The sequence below is a fragment of the Ipomoea triloba genome, chromosome 7 (genome assembly GCF_003576645.1).
Source record: "Ipomoea triloba cultivar NCNSP0323 chromosome 7, ASM357664v1".
In the NCBI taxonomy this organism is placed as follows: Eukaryota; Viridiplantae; Streptophyta; class Magnoliopsida; order Solanales; family Convolvulaceae; genus Ipomoea; species Ipomoea triloba.
In genome coordinates this window covers 4,084,554-4,104,896 of record NC_044922.1, presented here as the reverse complement: position 1 = coordinate 4,104,896, position 20,343 = coordinate 4,084,554, and the positions used below count along the sequence as shown (strand labels likewise).

At 36.7% G+C, this 20,343-nt stretch overlaps 2 protein-coding genes across 2 annotated transcripts; both read left to right on the top strand.

The window, feature by feature from the left end:
• The first annotated feature begins 9,964 nt into the window (after positions 1-9,964).
• LOC116025488 (65-kDa microtubule-associated protein 6-like) lies at positions 9,965-15,378 on the top strand. Its single transcript, XM_031266720.1, has 12 exons — positions 9,965-10,685; positions 11,169-11,372; positions 11,687-11,944; positions 12,283-12,498; positions 12,577-12,732; positions 12,847-13,006; positions 13,100-13,251; positions 13,370-13,457; positions 13,537-13,610; positions 13,696-13,770; positions 13,864-14,216; positions 14,833-15,378. The coding sequence occupies exons 1-11, from the start codon at positions 10,617-10,619 to the stop codon at positions 14,197-14,199; spliced, it is 1,788 nt and encodes a 595-aa protein (XP_031122580.1). The 5' UTR covers positions 9,965-10,616; the 3' UTR covers positions 14,200-14,216; positions 14,833-15,378.
• A 2,561-nt stretch (positions 15,379-17,939) lies between these two features.
• LOC116024941 lies at positions 17,940-19,743 on the top strand. The gene is made up of 2 exons (XM_031265981.1): positions 17,940-18,291; positions 18,943-19,743. Exons 1-2 carry the CDS (start codon positions 18,067-18,069, stop codon positions 19,189-19,191), a joined length of 474 nt encoding a protein of 157 aa, XP_031121841.1. The 5' UTR covers positions 17,940-18,066; the 3' UTR covers positions 19,192-19,743.
• The last annotated feature ends 600 nt before the right edge of the window (positions 19,744-20,343 follow it).

Genomic DNA, 20,343 nt, shown 5'->3' with positions numbered 1-20,343 from the left:
GTTCAACAAAAATGTACTTTGAAACATGAAAGTGCTATGTAATCACTAAACAACCGATACAATTACCAATTCTATTCTCAAGAAAATATATATTTCTTTCGTCGAAGGGAAAATCAACACATAGTATAAAGCAAAATTGGAGTATACAACTAAAAAAATGGTCAAACTATTAATAAAATATATAGTGACAGGGTAATTGGGTACCCGACCCGGTACCATTACCCAAAACATTGTCAAGACAGTTCAAACTACCCAAGACACCTCACTCCTCAGCATCAATGCGCAACGGTCCAACTCCTCAGCATTGATGACCAACGTTCATCTCCTCAGCATTGATGACCAACGTTTAGCTCCTCAACGTTCAAGCTCCTCAGCATTAATAACACCCAACATTCAGCTCAAGGCATTAATGCTCAACGGCTCCTCAGCCCTTGGCATTAACGCTCCGTTACTGAGCTGAAGGAGATAAAAAGGCTCACAACACTTGTTGAAAGGGGGGACACTTCTTACGACACTTGAACTTAGACAATACATACTGAACTCTCTTGTACACTAAGCACTACGCTCAATATTGTATTCAAATACTCATTCAAATAATATACCGGTAAACACATTATTACCGTCATTGGTGCTTTCATTGAGAGCCGAGATCAGATCTCAGGCTAAAATCACAAAATCAAAAAACCACTCAGTTCATCTCATCACTATCAATGGTCATCCCGGATCTAGCAGCTCTCATGGTTCTCATCGAGTGAACAATGGTCACCCCTCGGGTGATCTTCTTGGGCAACTCAATGGTTACCCCTCGGGTGATCTTCGTAAATAGCTCAACAGTAACCACGTTGGAGATCGCCGCAATGGTGATCTCCGTAGCCAACTCAACAACAACCACGAGCACTTCCTCCTCAAGTGCGTCCGCCTCCTTCACTTGTGGGTTCACCTCTTGTGAGCAGTGGCGTGACCCAGTGAACGCTGCTCCCATTCAAGTAGTGGACTTACAAGCAGTGGCGTTACCGAGTGAACGCGGCTCCCATCCAAGCCGTGGACTTCCTCAAGCAGCGTCACCTCATCAAGCGGGTGTCACCTCATCAAGTGGCGCTGCTCCTCACGCAGCGTCACCTCGTCAAGTGGTGTCACCTCCTCAAGTGGCGGCACCACCTCGAACAACGTCAACACCTCAAGTGGTGTCACCTCCACGAACAGTGTCACCACCTCGGCCAACACTTGGTTTGAAGTCGGCCACCTCATCAAATGGCGCTGCTCCTCAAGCAGCGTCACCTCATCAAGTGGTGTCACATTCTCAAGTGGCGTCACCTCCACGAGCAGTGTCACCACCTCGAACAACGTTAACACCTCAAGTGGTGTCACCTCCACGAGCGGCGTCACCTCATCAAGCTGGTGTCACCTCATCAAGTGGCGCTGCTCCTCACGCAGCGTCACCTCATCAAGTGGTGTCACCTCCTCAAGTGGCGTCACCTCCACGAGCAGTGTCACCACCTCGGCCAACACTTGGTTTGAAGTCGGCCACCTCATCAGGTGGCGCTGCTCCTCAAGCAGCGTCACCTCATCAAGTGGCGCTGCTCCTCACACAGCGTCACCTCATCAAGTGGTGTCACCTCCTCAAGTGGCGTCACCTCCACGAGCAGTGTCACCACCTCGAATAGCGTCACCTCCTCAAGCGGTGAATGGCGTCACCTCCCCGAGCAGCGTCACCAATAAATACGCCGAGGTCATCACCTCGGCCAATTTGGGTCGAGGTCGTCACCTCGGCCAATTTTTGCTGAGGTCCTCACCTCGGCTAATTTTGACCGAGGTCATCACCTCGGCCATGGTCGAGGCCCCGTGCCTCCGCCACTGTGACCGAGGTCCCGCACCTCGGCCACAATGATAACAAATAAAATAACTCTATTCCCTTATGGCCGGCACGAGATCCGATCTCGCTAGCTACCTGACGGGAAAGTGTTTTCTTGGGTTAAGCCAGATGCTTGATTTCAAAAACACCACACTCTAGTCCCTTAGGGCTGGCACGAGATTCGATCTTGCTAGCTACCTGACGGGAGAGCTGACCGTTGACTGAGCCTACGGATGGTCGAAGTGAACTCACGCAAGAGACCTGAGCTATGTTAAAAAAAAAAAAAAAAAAAACCGCACGGTCACGTACCGTGACCTCGGCCCAGCACCGAGGCACAGTCACGTACCGTGACCTCGGCGCTGGCCGAGGTCACGTAGCGTGACTTCGGCCCAGCGCCGAGGTCACGCGACCTCGGCTCCGTGCCGAAGTCACAAGCTACGTGACCCCGGCACGGTGCCGAGGTGAGGATGCGTTAAAAAAAAATAAAATTAAACTTACCAGGGTTATTGGAAGATCCAACATACCAAGTTCTCAGCACAAGTGCCAAGCTATTACTCCCTAGCTACCTCAGCCATTCTTGCTAACTAGGGAGTGGGGGGCTGGTGACAGGGTAATTGGGTACCCGACCCGGTACCATTACCCAAAACATTGTCAAGACAGTTCAAACTACCCAAGACACCTCACTCCTCAGCATCAATGCGCAACGGTCCAACTCCTCAGCATTGATGACCAACGTTCATCTCCTCAGCATTGATGACCAACGTTTAGCTCCTCAACGTTCAAGCTCCTCAGCATTAATAACACCCAACATTCAGCTCAAGGCATTAATGCTCAACGGCTCCTCAGCCCTTGGCATTAACGCTCCGTTACTGAGCTGAAGGAGATAAAAAGGCTCACAACACTTGTTGAAAGGGGGGACACTTCTTACGACACTTGAACTTAGACAATACATACTGAACTCTCTTGTACACTAAGCACTACGCTCAATATTGTATTCAAATACTCATTCAAATAATATACCGGTAAACACATTATTACCGTCATATAGAGAGACAAGGATCAAACAAAGACAAATACTCCGTACAAATAAATAAAAAGAAGAAATGCATTTGAGGCATTAGTCATGGTTTCGTTATTTTTAAATTTTGTAAATTACCTTAACTTAATGCAATTTTAAGATTAATAGTTTAAATGACAGCAACTATTGTAACAAAAAAATGAAATTTAAGTATCTAAAGGCGTTAAACTGTTAACATAATTGAGAGGGATATGAATCTTTTAAACCTATGTATATATAATAACACCTAATAGAATACAGTAAAAACTTAACTTTATTAGTCTCATATCGCAATATTCACATAATATTATATACTCCGTATTAATTTAGCAGGCAAAAGAAAAGTAAATGCATATATCATTAAAAAAATAATAACTAATCACAATAAAGTAGAATAATTTTGTAAAGTAGTGAGTCACTCTCTTGTAATTAATGGAAAAGATCAAATAGATAGTCCTTCAATTCTCCGCCATATGTGAGAATGTGAGAATGTGAGATAGATAGATGATGTGTTGCTAGCACCAATGACGACACGCTAATCACGGGGGTTACACATTAATATTAATTTCAATCCTTTATACATTGCAATTAACAATTTCTTTCAATATATTGTATATTTGATATTAACGGAACAAATGGATAGATCATTGGCGACTTGGTGCACTTTTCGTCCTTTTATTAATTATTTGTGCTCAGTTTTCGTCGCTAAATTATACTAAAGTTGTAAATTTCGTCCTAATGTTTTGTTAGTAAATGGATGAAAAATGCAACGCCAATAATAACTTAAGGACGAAAAATAAGCATGACCAACAATTAACGACGGTTCTACAATATTATATAACTTATGAACGAAAAGTGTAATTTTTCCTTATATTTACTTTATAGAGCTTAAAAAGTAAGTATTATTCGTTTCAAAATAAAGATTGTGGTTAAACTACAAATAATACTATATTACTATACAATCCGAGTCATTAGTCATTACGTATAAAAGTGATTTTCAAGTTTGGTGTTATATTAAAACAAACTTAATTATAATAAAATTTGAACATTATTATTATACAAATTATATGAATATCCTTAATAATTGAACAAACTTTTTAAATTAAGTGCATAATGAAGAACCTAATCAATTGGCTAATATATATATATATATATATATATATATATATATATAATAATAATTAATTAACATGGCAATGCTATGTACCAACTTTTTTGCACAAAAGAATTGTATATTATCTATTCGATTAACTTGTGATAATAATGATCAATTTACAACTAATTAATAAATATAATAGATTATAGAAAAAATTCTAAAATAGCTTACCGACTTAAATCGAAAAAGTCTGAGTGGAACTTGTCTTGTAACTCTATCAGGACCACACAGAGGTTAGATTGCTCATAAATAACCAGTCAAATTAAAGCGTGGAGGCCAATAAGTAGCTCATTTAAAGGGTCGAACTTAAAACTTTGTAGTTACTAAATCAATTGCTCAATTAACTCGGTTGGGGTTGTCCAATACTAATTATTAAGAATCATAAAATTTTGAATAGAAATGTGATAAACATAGTATTCCGTAAGGTTGTATTAATAAATGTGGGCAGGCCACCCTAAAATAAAAATGATGGCAGTATTATAATATCAAAAGACAAATTATAGATTTTGGACCCACGTGGAGATATGAGATAAATGTAATTGGTATTTTTTTGTTTCCACCAAGAGAATACAAGAGTATATAAATCTCCGGGGCATCTTTTTTCAATGATTATAAATGGATGATATGAAATTTGAGAATGATAAGAGATGGGCCATGCATGAATTCATATCCAACTCATCCAATGTACATTATGCACCTCTCCAATGAATTATTGCATGCGTTGAATTGACTCCATCATATTCATATTCTTCTCACCATTATATTTTCTTTAATTAATTAATTAATTAATCCATGGAAATATTATGAGCATTGATTTAGTTTATTAACCTAATCCACCAACTAATTGCCTTTAATAACACAACAATCAATCATAATTAAACTTGGGATAATTGACTTTGGTCTTGCAGATAAAATGTCAATCAAACCATTAGTTAGCTTTAAGATAAGGTAGTAGTATTGATGATATGGTCTATGAGAGTATGGTCACCAATCATATCTTTAATTCCATTATTGCATTCTTATTAATTAGCAATTCATTTTTCTTGAGGGTGAGGTTTGCTCACAAAGGTAAAATTTTCTCGTTCGAGGGTGAGGTTATCCTAATTGATTTTAGAAAAAAGTGTTCCGAAAGGGGTGATCGATTGAATATAGTATGATTCTCGCATATGAAGGTCATATATTATATTTTTGTCAACACTCTTTCGGTCGGAACTTATCGCACATGGTCTTTCTAGTGTAGTTTACCTTTCCTTTATGGTTTATAAATTATTATACAGATATAGGATTTACGCAGTGTATATCACCGGGAAGTGATTGGGAGATTCCCACACATGAGAATGGCCATCCTCCAATGCGATATATACGAGTGTCCTTTGTAGACACTGCGTAAATCCTATATCTGTATAATAATTTATAAACCATAATTTATAAAATTAAAAAAAAATCATTGATTACTATTGCCTAACTAATAACTAGTTAAATTATAGTGATATTTTTCACCTTAGTTAACGTTTTATGCCAAAATTAAAATCAAGTTACATTATTTATATTTGGTGTAACCCAGAGTTTCCAAAATTGGACACAGTTACTAATTCGGTAATTCCCTCATCTTGTTGAATTGTAGGCACTTCTAAGGGTGAAATAGTTGGTCTGGAGTTTTAAAATTGCTCCATACTCAAAACCAATGATCGATCCATTAACGTTTGGTTAAAGATTGATGAGTATGTCGCTTCCACTCAACCACACCCTCAGGTTAAAATCAAGTTATAATGCGCATATGTCAAACCAACACGTACTAAAATGTTGAATTTAAAGGCCAATTAGTTAGTTTAATTCATGACATTCTAAATCCATTACTTTTTATCTGATTTTTTTTTTAATGTGAGAATTTCTCAATACTTCCCTAATCAAGTAGACAACAATGCCATTTTGCTCAAATCGATTGACCACTTGCTTTTGTCCCTCTCATCTTTTCTTTCCTAATCACATAAAAAAAAAAAAAAAAAAACTCTATTATTGAGGATGTCCTAATGAATTGAAGCATGCTAAACCCTAAGTACTTTAATTTCATGTTATAATTTAAATTGAGTCCAAGTCACGTATAGACAAACTTTAGTTGAGTTTATAAACATATTTCTTTTTTAAAATGATATCATAGTAAAAAACTGAGTTAGAGTTTAATTTTATTTGATATGATCATATAATGATCAAACAGACACTACTCAAGCACATGCTTATAATAATTGCATTTAACAACCTTTATTTTAAGTAGGAGAAATGCAGCTAAAAGGGTTATGTGATGATGGGAAATTTAATTTGTTTCAAGAGAAAAAGCATTATATTCTCATTGTTAGGTATGCTTGCCTTGATAAATATAAAGTGGATATTAGATCATTAAACTGGAAAAAAAAAACATAATATACTTCGGATCATATATAATTATTGCACATATATAGGTTAATTTAAGAATTTATCATTGTAGCTAAAACCTTGTCTATGTTTGGATACCCTTTCATTTGATCATTTCACATGCATTATAGTTTCATGTACTTTATTTAGTACTATAATCTAAGGCCTTTTTCTACCCAAAAAAAAAAAAAAAAAAAAAACAAACATAATCATAATTCTTTATTTGTTTCCTTTTCACATCCCTTAACAATGAACAATGAGAAAGCATGTAAAGAATTGAAAACCCAACGAACCTTTTGAGCATATTTTGCTTTTGTGTCTAATCACTAAAAAAGATGTTTACTTTATGCAATTGTGGCATCGAAATAAAGATGGACATTAATTACTTTATGCAATTGTGGCATCCAAATAAAAACAATTAATCCATCACATAAGAATTAGGATTGAGAGGGGGATAATTAAAAGGGGAGTGCTTCAATTGAGGAAATGTACGTATATACATACATTTTGTTCCTTTTTCCTTTAAAAATGATGCTGATATATAGGATGTATATTACATGTACCGACTTGATCCGATTCTTTCTACTATCTTTCCGAACTTTCAGGTCGGGAGGTTAACATGTTTGACTAAGGTTTTGGCCTCTATAATGTCTATTCAATTGGCATATCAATCCAAGTCATATCGGAGCTAACATGCATCGTGACCGACCTAGTTGGTTATTGCCTAAGAACCACATTAGTTGTGTCGGCGAGATCTTGGCATGTGCTCCCTTCTTTTTTATTAGATCACGATGTGTCCTGAGTAGATCCTAATTATATGAGACACTTTTAAGTCCATATCATACTTAAACTAATCCCCTCTTTAACTCTATAAAAGTCAAGTTTTTTTGCCACCTTAGAAGGGACTTTTGGACAGTTAATCTCAGTATACTTTCCAACCCTAGCAGAGGTTCCCAACCTCGATTACATGTAACTTTACCATGTACTAAGGCTCTTTCATTTATAAAATCACATTATTCGCTTACCCTATTTCCATATTGTTCTTTCTACATATATAGTGTGTAGTCTGGCTAGTCTCTACAGTATTTGTGCTATAAAGAAGATTTGATAAGATTCAAATCATACATATTGTGAGCAAAACAAAATTTATAAACTTATTTTGATTTGATTGACCAATTAGCTGTGCCCTATAGATTTATACAACCATTGTAAATGCATAAACTCGATCATATACGTACTATTCTATTTTTAACAAATTTATTGTCTATAAATTTGTCGACTATTTAAAGATACTGTTTTAGCAAACTTAACAAGCTAAGCTACAAACAATATTGAAAGTGTTATTGGAGGATAAGGATGCTAATAATGCAAGAAATAATTAGAGTTCACTTCACTACCATCCAAGAGACAAACCTAACCTAATAAGGTCTTCCACTCAAAACTTTAAAAATTTGGAAAATTCTATTCTTAGGAATTTGCCATTTCCATTGGTCGAAGTACAATAATGTCGTGCTAACGTTTTGTTACGTGTTGACATCTTTACACTTAATTAATGTAGTGGTTACGGTTTATCATTTTGTGATACATAACGTATATGTATTTTTTTTTCTGAGTACTAATGACTCAGATAGCTACTTTCTCAACCTACAGAAGCACGAAAAGTGCTTGAACCCACTTCTATTTATGTGGGAGTGTAAACCGGGTGCCACTAGATCACAAGATCTTTGGCACAAAAAAAATGTATATGTATTTTTCTTCAAAAAAAAATGTATATGTATTTTAAGCCTTCGATATTGCTTAGTTGTCACGTTATTAATTCAAATTTTATGAATTGTTCTAAGGTGCTTTCAAAAATTAACGTGGGGCACATTGTTATTTTAGGAAAAAAACCTTTATATGATATCGTTATTAGATTGAGTTTTGTGTTAAATTTCACATGAAGTTTTTATAATGTTTTTCACTCGATTTATAAAGTTTAAATCCAAAGCTTTGTTTAAAGGGGGAGATGTTAGGTATGAATATTTTTCATACGCAATAGATGAAACTCTTCGAACAAGTTTCAAACTCCACACTATATTTGAGTTACGGTAATTCTAGAAATGCTAGTTATGTTAATAGAAATAGTTTAGAAATATCTTAATTATGGGTGAAATGTTGTTCATTATTTACTTTTTGGTATAAGATGATTGTCTTATACGTACATACTATGGTTGACGGTATATTTTTCTCCTATAGTGAATGTCTAGGTTGCACCTCTTTTTCCATTTAGAGCTTATTGTCAACACCTCCGCCCCCCCCCCCCCCTCCCAAGAAAGCTCAATTGCGCTATAAAAATTATATTTTGGCACATTCTGTAAAATAAAAAGTGATAATCATCATTCAAATAAAAATAAAAAGTTCGATTATAATTATTATAATGTGCTAATATAGTAATATTTCAATTATCTAAGTGAAGCGGTGATGGGAAAGTTGATGTGCAATTTTTTAAATGATTTGTATGTCAGCTAATAACCAACATAATAAAATCAAGATAAGACGAATTTTTATTCTAAATTTAATAGTATAATTACATATAATTGTCGCAAATAATAAAATTTGATATAAAATTATCTAAATTTAAAATTTTAAATATAATTATCAGAATGTAATTGTTTAAAATTTTCACCAATAAATTTTTAAAGTATCAAGTTTATTCTAAGCATTTCTCTTATGATTTCCTTTTCTTTGACTCTCTTTCTAGAGAAGTATCACTTGCCAACGACAACTGGTACTTTCGGGTCATCCCCTTCCCCTCTACCCCCTTTCGGTGACTAGACTCTTTATTGAAACGGTTTCTATTGGATTCCCCGAAGAAGCAGCTAAACTAGCTACTGCTTAAAGCTTAGGCTGATCCTCCAAAGAAGGCGTTCCCTTGCTACAATACAATGGCATACACTTAGGCAACTTAATTATAATAGTTGATTCCATATTCGATTCAATTGATGTTCTATTGCTACCTTTAATACCTAAGACCCTTTCCTTGGACGTGACGACCTTCTCTAGTTTGAGGGAGACTTGTAACAGATTTGATTTATTTTTATTTATTATGATTTACGAAAAACTTACAATTGTCCACTGCTACTCGAATGTGTGTTCTGAGTAAAACCCGTCTAGTAATCTTAGCCAGCAAATGACCACAAAGATATAATCAACTTAGGTTGTCCATTATTGATCCGCTAAATCAAGAAGGCTATTAAAAGGCTCTTATAATACTCAACTTTGAAATCTTGTGACTACAAAATCAACTTGTTAGATTAACTTGGAATTAAACAGTTCTAGTATTGAGCACGGTAGAATCTCTCCGTAAAGGAATTGTACTATAAGTATAGCCATTAAATGACTAACGTAATCAATCTACCAGTAAAGAATTTCTACCATAAATTATTGAATTCATTCATAAAAGGAAATAAAAGTTATTCCTGGATTGTAGCAAGAAATGGAGAAAGCGTATTATGTGATGCAGTAAAATACACACTTTCTACTCTCTCTCTCTTTCTCTCTCTCTCTCTGCATTCCCTGCTGTTGAAGCGTCGCTACTGACTGTGAGACGACTCGCCAGCCATGCCAACCACCGCAGAAAGCCGTGTTAACGTGCGCAGATCCGTGTGCATTGGCGCATTTTAGCCTCCAGGAAAAAGCCGCACTATAGCCTTTCCTTCTTCCCTCCCATGTACTTGTCTTTTCTTGTACCAAATTTCCCACTTCTTCAATTTCGTTGCTGTTGCTGAAAACAACACCACCAACCAAAAATAACCACACAAAAAAGGGCAAAAAAGAAAAAAAGATTGAATTTTTTATTTTTGGGGGGTAGTTTATGGAATTGTAGGTACAATTCTGCGTGTGGGGAAGCTTCAGATCTGTCAGGAAAATGGAAATGGAGAAGGACATATACAGCCAGTGGTGGTTCTGTTTTTTTGCTGAAACTCTTTGATTTTTGAGTTTAATGATTGAAGAAGTCATAAAAGAGCCTGCTTTCTGTCCCTTTCTTCTTCTTCTCCTTCTTTCTCTTTTAGCTCTATAATTGAAAGGGAAATAAAATTAAAAAGAATTCTTCCTCAAACCATTCATTCATCTTCTTCTTTGTGTGTGAAAAAGAGAGAAAAATGCTGGCAATTGGGAGCCATTGTAGCAGTACAAGTACTACTTACAATACTTTGCTGAGAGAACTCCAGGTCTTCACTCTCTTCTTTTTTTCTCTTTTACATCTTTACTTTTCATTGCCCTTTCTCTTTGATCTTAAAAAGGTGTTTTTTAGACTTCCTTTGTATGTTTTTAGCTTTTTAGGTAAAATTCAGCACTGATAGATATTTCTTGAATTTTGTTGTTTTCTTGCTTCAATTTCCTCCTGGGGTTGCCAATTTTCTTGAAGTGTTTGGAGAATTTCTTGAGTTGACTTTACTTGGTTCATTTTTCATGAAATTTGTGCCATTCTGTTTGAAATACAATGGAGTTTGATTTGCTTGGTTTAGAACTGAGAATAGGGTCTCTCTGTTGGCCTTAATTAAGTTAATAAGTTCCAATTTGCCTCTTTTTTCTTTTGTTTTAATTGTTAATGTTTGCCTGCTGAGGACTATAAATGTGAGAATTCATGCTGGCTTTTAGGGAATAAACACATAGCTTGTTGTCTAATATCAATACAATGCTGTGGTGTGCAGCAAATATGGACTGACATTGGCGAGAGTGAGGCTGAAAAACACCGAATGTTGTTGGAACTCGACAGGGAGTGTTTAAAGGTTTACCAAAGAAAGGTTGATGAGACTGCCAACACTAAAGCACGCCTTCACCAATCGATTGCAGCCAAGGAAGCCGAGCTTGCAACGCTCATGGCTGCTCTTGGCGAACGCAAAATTAATTCACCGGTATCATACTTCCCCTGTAAAACCTTTAACTTGTTTGTTTGACACCATTTTGTGCCTGATTTAAGGATCAGGTAATCAGTTGTTTTCGTTTTGTCCTTTGCCTGAAATAATTGTTTGAAATTTTTTTCTTGAATCCATGAACCATTTTGTTTCAAAATGTTTTTAGTCATGTCTTGCTCCATGATAAATATGCTAAAAGTTGTTTGCTTGGTGGTGTGATATGTAACTAGGGTGACCTTGTGATATTTCTTTTTTTTTTTTTTCTTTTTACTCGTCGGGCAATACCAATGTGTTTGTGGATTTAACAAGTACAGTTAGAGAAGACGGTGATGCCATTAAAGGAGCAACTGGCATCAATTTCGCCACTAGTAGAGGATTTAAAAGTCGAGAAAGAAGAAAGACTGAAGCAGTTTACAGATGTAAAGACACAAATTGAGAAGATAACTAGTGAAATTTCGGGGTATGGCAAAGTTATCAACTCTATGAGTTCCTTAAATCTGGACGAAAATGACTTGTCATTGAGAAAGCTCTCAGAGTACCAAACTCATCTCCGTTCCCTGCAAAATGAGAAGGTATGCGTTAAGTAAATGCTTTCTTTTACGATTTATTTAGCGGAAATTTCCCATATTTTTTAGGTCTCTGTTTTAATTAGATTTTCTTTCTCATATCTAGTTTTTTACTCCAATTTTACCTAGATACAAGTAGGGTGTTCTAGTTTTATTCCTTCCATTGGTGGCATGTGTTATTTTTCCAACGAGACAAACCACCCTATAAATTAAATTTCATGTTTCTACTGAATGATATGAAATGAACTATTGTTTAATTCTGCACGTTTAATATATACAGCCTAGTTTCGTATGTAAAATAACTGCTTGATGGAACTTTGTTCTTCCCTCTGCCCCACCTGCAGTCTCAGCGTGTCCAAAAGATTTTAGAGTTCGTAAACGAGGTTCATTCTTTGTGTGCTGTTCTTGGGGTGGACTTTGGCAAAACTGTAAGCGATGTGCATCCGAGTTTGCAAGAGACGGGAGTGGGACAGTCTATGAATATCAGCGATAGCACGTTGCAAGGCTTAAATCAGGTTATCCTCAGATTAAAAACGGAAAGAAAAGTTCGTTTCCAGAAGGTACAGTTCCCCTCTGATGCTGCTTTCGCTTTCCTATATATTATTCTGTTGATCAATAATTGTTAATCACTCGTGCAGCTGAAGGATGTTGCCGCTTCACTATTTGAACTCTGGAATTTGATGGACACGAAGAGAGAAGAGAAGTTTAGCTTTTTGAGGGTCACTTCCATTCTGGGCTCTCCTGAATCAGAGATTTTTGAGCACGGTGCTCTTTCATTGGAGGTCATTCAACAGGTTTGCATGCACACATCTCACTTCTTTCTTTCTCTTCCTCTCTATGCGGATAACTGATTGTGCATTTGGAAACTTTTCTCCAAATTCACTAATTATTTTGTTTTGCTCTAATAGGTATCATCAGAAGTTGAGAGGCTCACTAAATTAAAAGCTAGCAGAATGAAAGAATTGGTGATGAAAAGGCGGTCGGAGCTAGAGGATATATGCTCTAAGACCCATATTGAACCTGATCCAAGCACAGCTGCTGATAAATCTTCTGCATTGATAGACTCTGGTAGGATTCCTCGTTTTGGAGCCATAATTACTTTATGATTCTCAAGATTTCCAAAAGCTAATCTATTAGTTTCTTCTATTTTTCTGTATACAGGTCTGGTGGATCCTTGTGAACTCTTGACAAACATTGAAGCACAGATAAACAAAGCAAAAGATGAAGCTTCGAGCCGAAAGGATATTACGAATAGGATTGAGCGATGGCTTTCTGCTTGTGAGGAGGAAAACTGGCTTGAAGGTTTTAACCTAGTAAGCCACGCTCGAAAGAGTCAATTTTGTTTTTTACGAGAAAGGATCGTGTTAAAGATGTGCTTATATTTACGTGTAGACTTTTGCAAAATGTTTGAATAGTGTTTTTTAATGTCAGAATCAAAGCCATTATAGCGGTGGAAGAGGTGCTCACATAAACTTAAAACGAGCAGAACGCGCTCGAATTCTTGTAAATAAGATTCCAGGTAATTTACCCTGGCATTCAATTCCCGTTAGGGCTATCCTTTTTGAGCTGGCTGGCTAATCAGTCGTTCTTATATCCAGGGATGGTTGAGAATCTGATTAGCAAGACGCTAGCTTGGGAAAATGAGAAGAAAAAGTTGTTTCTTTATGATGGGGTGAGTTCTGTTGCTGCTACAAATTGCTCGATCATCTTTTGCGTTTACCTCTATCTGAACGCACTTGCCTTTGTTTTACCTGTAGGCACGGTTGGTGTCAATATTGGAGGATTACAAAGTGGCCCGACAACAGAAAGAGGAGGAGAAGAGGCGTGCTCGGGTAATTCTTATTGTCAATATTAAAAAACGCACTTAAATTTGCAAGTATCATTTTCCAGCAAAAAAATTCTGAGTTATCCCAACGCCTTTGCAGGATCAAAAGAAACTCCAGAATATGCAACTTGCAGAAAAGGAATCAATCTATGGCTCTAGACCAAGCCCGAGAAGAAGCACCAGCTTTAAGAGTATGAGCGAATATCATTCTAATGGAAATGGATCCGTAACCCCCTCACCACGCAGGAAATCGGTTGGTGGCCCAAATTCAGATCTTTTGACACCCCGTTCCTATTCTGGGCATCAAAACGGGTATTTCAAGGGAACGAGAAGGCTTTCAACTGGCCCTCTGAATTTTGTGGCTATTGCAAAAGAAGATATCATGTCTTTTTCTTCTGTTTGTGGTTCTGATCCCGAGTCTCCGCCTAAAGCCTGAATATGGAACCTGAACCGGTATGATGTTTTCTGTGCATATTTCAACTAAAATCTGTGATACAGTTAAACATCGCTAAAGCAGGACGGGGATGCTAGTTGGAGTTTCGACCTTAAATAGAATGTAGTTGATAAGAATGAGTTTTTAAGTAGATTTTTTATGCAACTGCTAAAATTGCTAATGTAGTGTCATCCCCCCCACCCCTTTGCTAATGTGGCTTGTACTTGAGTTCTCGCATATTTCTAAATCCAAACCCAAAGTAATAATGCTCCATTCCCTTTTAAACGTTTTCCATTTTAAAACCAAACATTCTATTTCCTTAGCTAGCTGCAACGGTTTTTCCTTTTAAAAACAAGATAACCTGTTTAAGGTGGTTTGAACATTTACCTTAAACAGTCAAAACAAGACCCCCTTACTGCATTACACTATTCGGTTGAATAATGGATACGAGTTTATGAAACTGTCTTCTTTTAGGTAATTAGCTAAATGTGTGCGATGTTTACCTACCTTGGGACAGTTTGAATTTTGTAATAACTGAACACATAGATGTCTTTTTTCGAGTTCCCTATATTTGTTATCTTTGTATGACTGCAATTTATCGAGGTTATCTTCACTTTGCTGCAAATGTCCTTGCAGGGAGGCGCCTGATTTATTCTTTCCTAAGGGAACAACTTTCTACGGGGAAGGAGTGACCGAAACTTGTGAATATAACGAAAGGGTATGTATGTATGTATGTATGTACACTAGTGCAAGCGGATTTCGTTCAGTTATTTTGGTAGTTGAAGCAAAGACATGATGTAGCGGGGCGGGGAAAATGGATATTACTGAGAGCAGATTGGTGTTGATATATTAGTCAGAAGTGAACATTGAAAGAGTTGATAGAAGATTGGTGACAGTATTATTGTATTAAGAGTTTGGTGTGTTCGTTTTTGTGTACATAGTACGGTGTTGTTGCTTTGACTTCATTTAGGTTTTGTTGTTTTGTACTTTTGTTTGAGTTTGTATATTTTTGTGTCTTGCTTCTTTTCTTTTTTTTTTTTGGCGTCATTAGCTGAGCTCGTAGGCGTTTCTTTGGGTGTTCCCTAAGCTCGTATTTATGACACTTATTAGTGTTGCTCCATAAATGTTACAATGAAACATTTACCAAACATGGGACTAGGTTGCCCTTTTTTTTCCATTATAGCTTCATGGTGTAACATTTATCCCCTATATAATAAGACTCTTGGTCTCATGTTGCAATCATGCAATAGTTTTGTCCACAAATGGTTAAATTCTCTTGCTTCAGGATTACACAGGATAGTAGAGGGTGAATTACGGTGACTCAGCAGTCCATGAGATCATAAGTAGGAGGACTAGTGCCTATGGTGTGGGGATGAAAATTTTATTATGCTCCACAAATATTCACTCAAATCCACCTGCATGGATCTTATTTTTTTTTGGGTGATAGTGGGTGGTGAGTCTTAAAAAATAAAACTTGCAGTGAGTCGAGTTGGATTCGGATTTTATGTACAAAATTCACCTAGAACTCCACACAACTCACTGTGTGTGTTTGTGTATCGCAGTGAGATTAGATGCAAAAAAGTCTTCCCGTGCGGATGTTTGGATCCACTGTCAATTGAGTATCAATGCACTGTAAAGTATTTCGAAATGCAATGTGCAATACTTAATTCTAATTGATTGTCAACTCTGGTGCATTTGAAAATGCTTGACGGGTGCATTTTAGGAATGTTTGGCGGTACATATCAAAAGTTGAAAATCAATGAAAAGGAGAGGATGCACCTTAAAGCATTTCCAAATGCACCGAGAACTCAACTACCTGATTATCAATTGTGGTGCATTTGAAAATGTAAGTTGTAGATACCCGTAGTGGGCACCTACACCCGTTGGGTGTGGAGAATTTGAAAAAGTCTACCCAATGTGGGTTAGAGGTGCGAATCGAGTGGGTGGAGAAAGTATAAGGTGGGTCAGGTGGTGGATGTAGCCCTACCACCCCGACCTACCATCGACACATTGTCATTCCTACTAGGGTGTGGGCCCATCATAGCAGCTCATTAGGTGGCCTGGGAGGACCCGTCTTGATCCCCACAATGAGTCTATCACATTGAGTATAATTTTCACATTACAACTGTTAAGTTTAGTTATATGTCATTGCTCACAATTTATTATTCAAGAATCAACTGAGTAGTCGATGCGAATAATCATGCAATATTCTACTCCGTATATAGTATCTCTAGCAATAATTAAAGTTCGTGTCTTGGTTTTCAAAAAAAAAAAAGTTCATGTCTTAAAGTCAAATAGTTATAATAATTAGCATACATATATATTTCAATATATATTAAGTTGAATGTATTGAAACCAATGAACATAAAATAAAGACAAAACATAAAATTTATTATTTGGAAATACGGGCTATGTCATTAGGTTACAGAATTTATATAACAAGGGTTTACTTTAATCTCATCCAAAAAGTTATTATATAAAATTCAATAAAAAATGTAACTTGGGATAGGTTATACGAACAGCATCCGAAAAGCTAGCTTGTATGTTGAAGCTTGAGGGACTAAATTTCTACTGCTTTATGAAAATATGATGAATAAAGAGATACAATTGGCTGAACCTTTCTTTTCTTTTTATAAACATATAGCTTTTGTTTTCTTTATAAAACAATTAAAAAAGTTATTAAAGATTTTGATTCAAATGAAAGTAGTTTAAGTCGCTTAAGTATATAGTCATAGATTTAAATTCATAGGTATCGTATGCAGATACACTCAAGAGAGTTGTTTTTGAATGGGACCCAACTAAGATTTTGTTAGATTTGTTACGTTGTCGGACAGAGACCGGCAAAGCCCTTTAAAGGCTAAGTCCAACACCCATCGTCTTGAAAATGTGTGGCGGTAGCACCAGGAGGCTGGGTGGCGGTATAAGAAAATAAAGTTATGTCTTTGCTATTAGTTATAACTTTTGATATAGTGGTAAACCCTTGATTCTAACAGTTGTCCACTGAATCTCGGTTAGTTGAATTTTGCGCGGTGCAGATCTCGGTGTAGTATGTAAAAATAGATAAATAAATACAAAGTTGGATAATCCGAATCGAGGTGGACAAAGATCTTTACAGCTTAACCTCTTCAAATCCAAGAAAAGACAAAAAGCAAAATATTGGCGTGCATTTTCAAACAAAACGGCTCTTTTTTCCTAACATGCAAAAGTAAAAGATGGTGAAACCTCTCCTTTTTCACATGCTGTGCAGCACATGTTGCCCCACCAGGGTTTAAAGATGGAGGAACAAAAGATTGTAACATCAATGGAGAAATTGGGAATCTTTCCTTTCACTGTTGCTTCTTTGATCCCACCATGCCTCTCCTATATCTTTATCATTAATTTTTAGAACTTAAATTTCTAGACTTTACCATATTATATATCCGAGATTCCATACAAAATTGTATCTCAACCTACTGCAGCACAAAGAGTCAGTTACATTGCCGATCCACTGAGGCTCGAACCCTACATTAAAGGTTGTACATACACTTTTTTTTAATTAATTTATGGGTAGATGAAATGAAATTGTATTATTATATCTAAAATTAATTCTCTCCATCATAAAATTTGTCCTGAAGCCAATAGTAGCACAACTTTTGGCCACTCTTGGAGGCTTTTATGTACACCAAAAATGCAAGATGTCATTTCCTTGTCCTTTGTCTTCCCAAGAACATTGTGTAAGATACCTCCCCCTATGAATGTGTCCCTCCTTCACTTTGTGAACATATATCAGCTATATATGTAGCCTTCAATTCCATTACATTATATTGTTCATGCCCTAATGCTATATGAGAGGTGTCCTACAATAATATATAATGTCCTAGTTTAGGAAGTATGGGAAAAGAAAGCATGATTGGGTTGAGAGATAAGTGCTGCAACACAAGCATAGAGAAGAGACTGAAAGGCATAGTGGCAATGGAGTTTGAGGTAGAAAGTAATGGAGATGATGGAAGCTTGAGTGAAGCCAATACCTTCTGGCCGGTTCAACACCCAACTGAACCGTTGGAAGAAGACCGGCCCATCATCTGCCCAATGCCATACTCTTCTTCTGTCTTGAAGGTTTGTTTCTTTTTTTTTTTTTTTGAAAAAGAAGGTTTGTTTCTTCATTCTCCTTAAATTAAATGTCTTCTTCATTCTATTCATGCTAAAACATTATATTGCATCCATATCCCGAGAGATCCCACCTGCCTGAAACCTTAGTGAACCGGGGAAATTGTAAGATATGTATTGAAGATCTATAGATTCTTTCAGGGTGCTTCTACCTGTCATGGAGATTCAATTATAAAAGTAAATTGCAAAATATGTTTCGATATGATGATCTTTAAATTTCTTAAAAATATTTGTACACGGGTGCATCCCATATTCCCTGTGTTACTATCTTTCATGGAGTCTTGATTAGGGAGGTAAATTGCGAAATATGCATATTTGGGTGATCTATAAATTGCTGCCAACAGATCAGAGTTGATGGGTAAATTACAGTGACTCATTAGGTGCTTGGACTCGATTTTGTGTCATTGCTCACAATCTATTACCTAAAAACACATTTGAACCGTTTGTACAGACAACTCTCTTTAAATTTATTAACCAATTAAGTTGTATCTTGGGCTCATTCTACTCATCCTAGCTGTTAGACTATTTAGTTTTTCCTGCATAACTTGGACTTTTTTGACATGATTAGCCTAATTAAGCTAAAAATGTGGTACTGTGCAGAACAATGGGCTGCAAGAAGGGAGGTTTTCTGCGGACATTATGAGGAAGAGATCAGATTACTCGGCACCGCGGAAGAGCGGAGGAATCTTGGAGGTGACGATGGAGCCCCCGATCCGAGTGGTGCGCAAGCGGCACCACCCGCTCGGGCCTGAGTACCGAGGCGGCGTGGCCGGGCCGGTGCGGAGGGTGCCGCCTCATAACGCAACCATGTCTCAAATGCTCCACCAATTCAATCACTTCAAATCTTGACAAGGCAGACAAAAAAATAATTAACGCCAAGAAATGCAAAGATCATGTCCCCGGCATCATCATCATCATTATCATTATCATCATCATCGCTCCATCGAATCAGCTCCGATCCCTACTGTTTTTGCATCGATTGTCGCAGAAATAACTTTGTCAGATAATGTTTGGTTTTACCTACCCAGAGAATCATAGGTCATAGGTGTGGGACTGTGGGGTCTGGCCGGGCAGAAATTAAAATTAAAGTTTTACATACGTTGTTGGGTAGATTGGGAAATAAGGTTTCATCATCATCACAGATTCACAGTACGTTGTACGTACGTTATCACTGTGAATTGGTCGTCTGGTCTGCACGACATTATAGTCAGATGTTAAGATTCTAGCAAGCTAAGCCCCGTACTAGAGGGCATGTACTAATTAAATCTCGCATTCTGAATTTCTGATTCCGTCTTATAATCAGATGTTTTTTTTTTTATAAGATTTTCGATTGTCAGTAATATCTTTCATTTCCTGGATAGATGCAAGATGTATAATGTGATACTCATCATCTTCATTATATTCTCAACTCCGATCCTTCCTGCTCGTGTTTGATATATATGTCTGTTATATGATTAGAACGATGCCTCAGAGTCCTTGGACTACAACATTTTCATTTCTATGTTCTTTGCCTCGTCTTGGAAGAAAAGTGAGATTAAACATGTTAAAACAATAATAGTTCTCGGGGTGGATCTCCTTCACTAATCTCTAGGACAGAATTAGGAGTGGGGTAGATGTAAACTCACTCTTGTTTAATAATCTGCAAATCATACATGAGAGATAACTCGTATTAAAAATACCTTGTTTGATGAGCTAGACAGAAAAGATGTTACCAAAAATCAAACTCGTGACATTCTAATACTAAAATGATGCTCCACCAACTTGATCATCTCTCTCGGTCACCCAATACACACACATACACAAATGTAATTAAGTTTTTTTTTTTTTTAATAATGCAATTGAGTTATCCAATTAAAAAATATACGGAATAAATAATCTGTGGAATAAGTTAAAATTGTGCAATTTTATCACTGTCATCAGGACTCCCTATTAATTTACAAGTCACCTTACATTATGTGGCATTTTTTATGCTATGTTTTTTCTAGTGAATTCCGTGTCAAT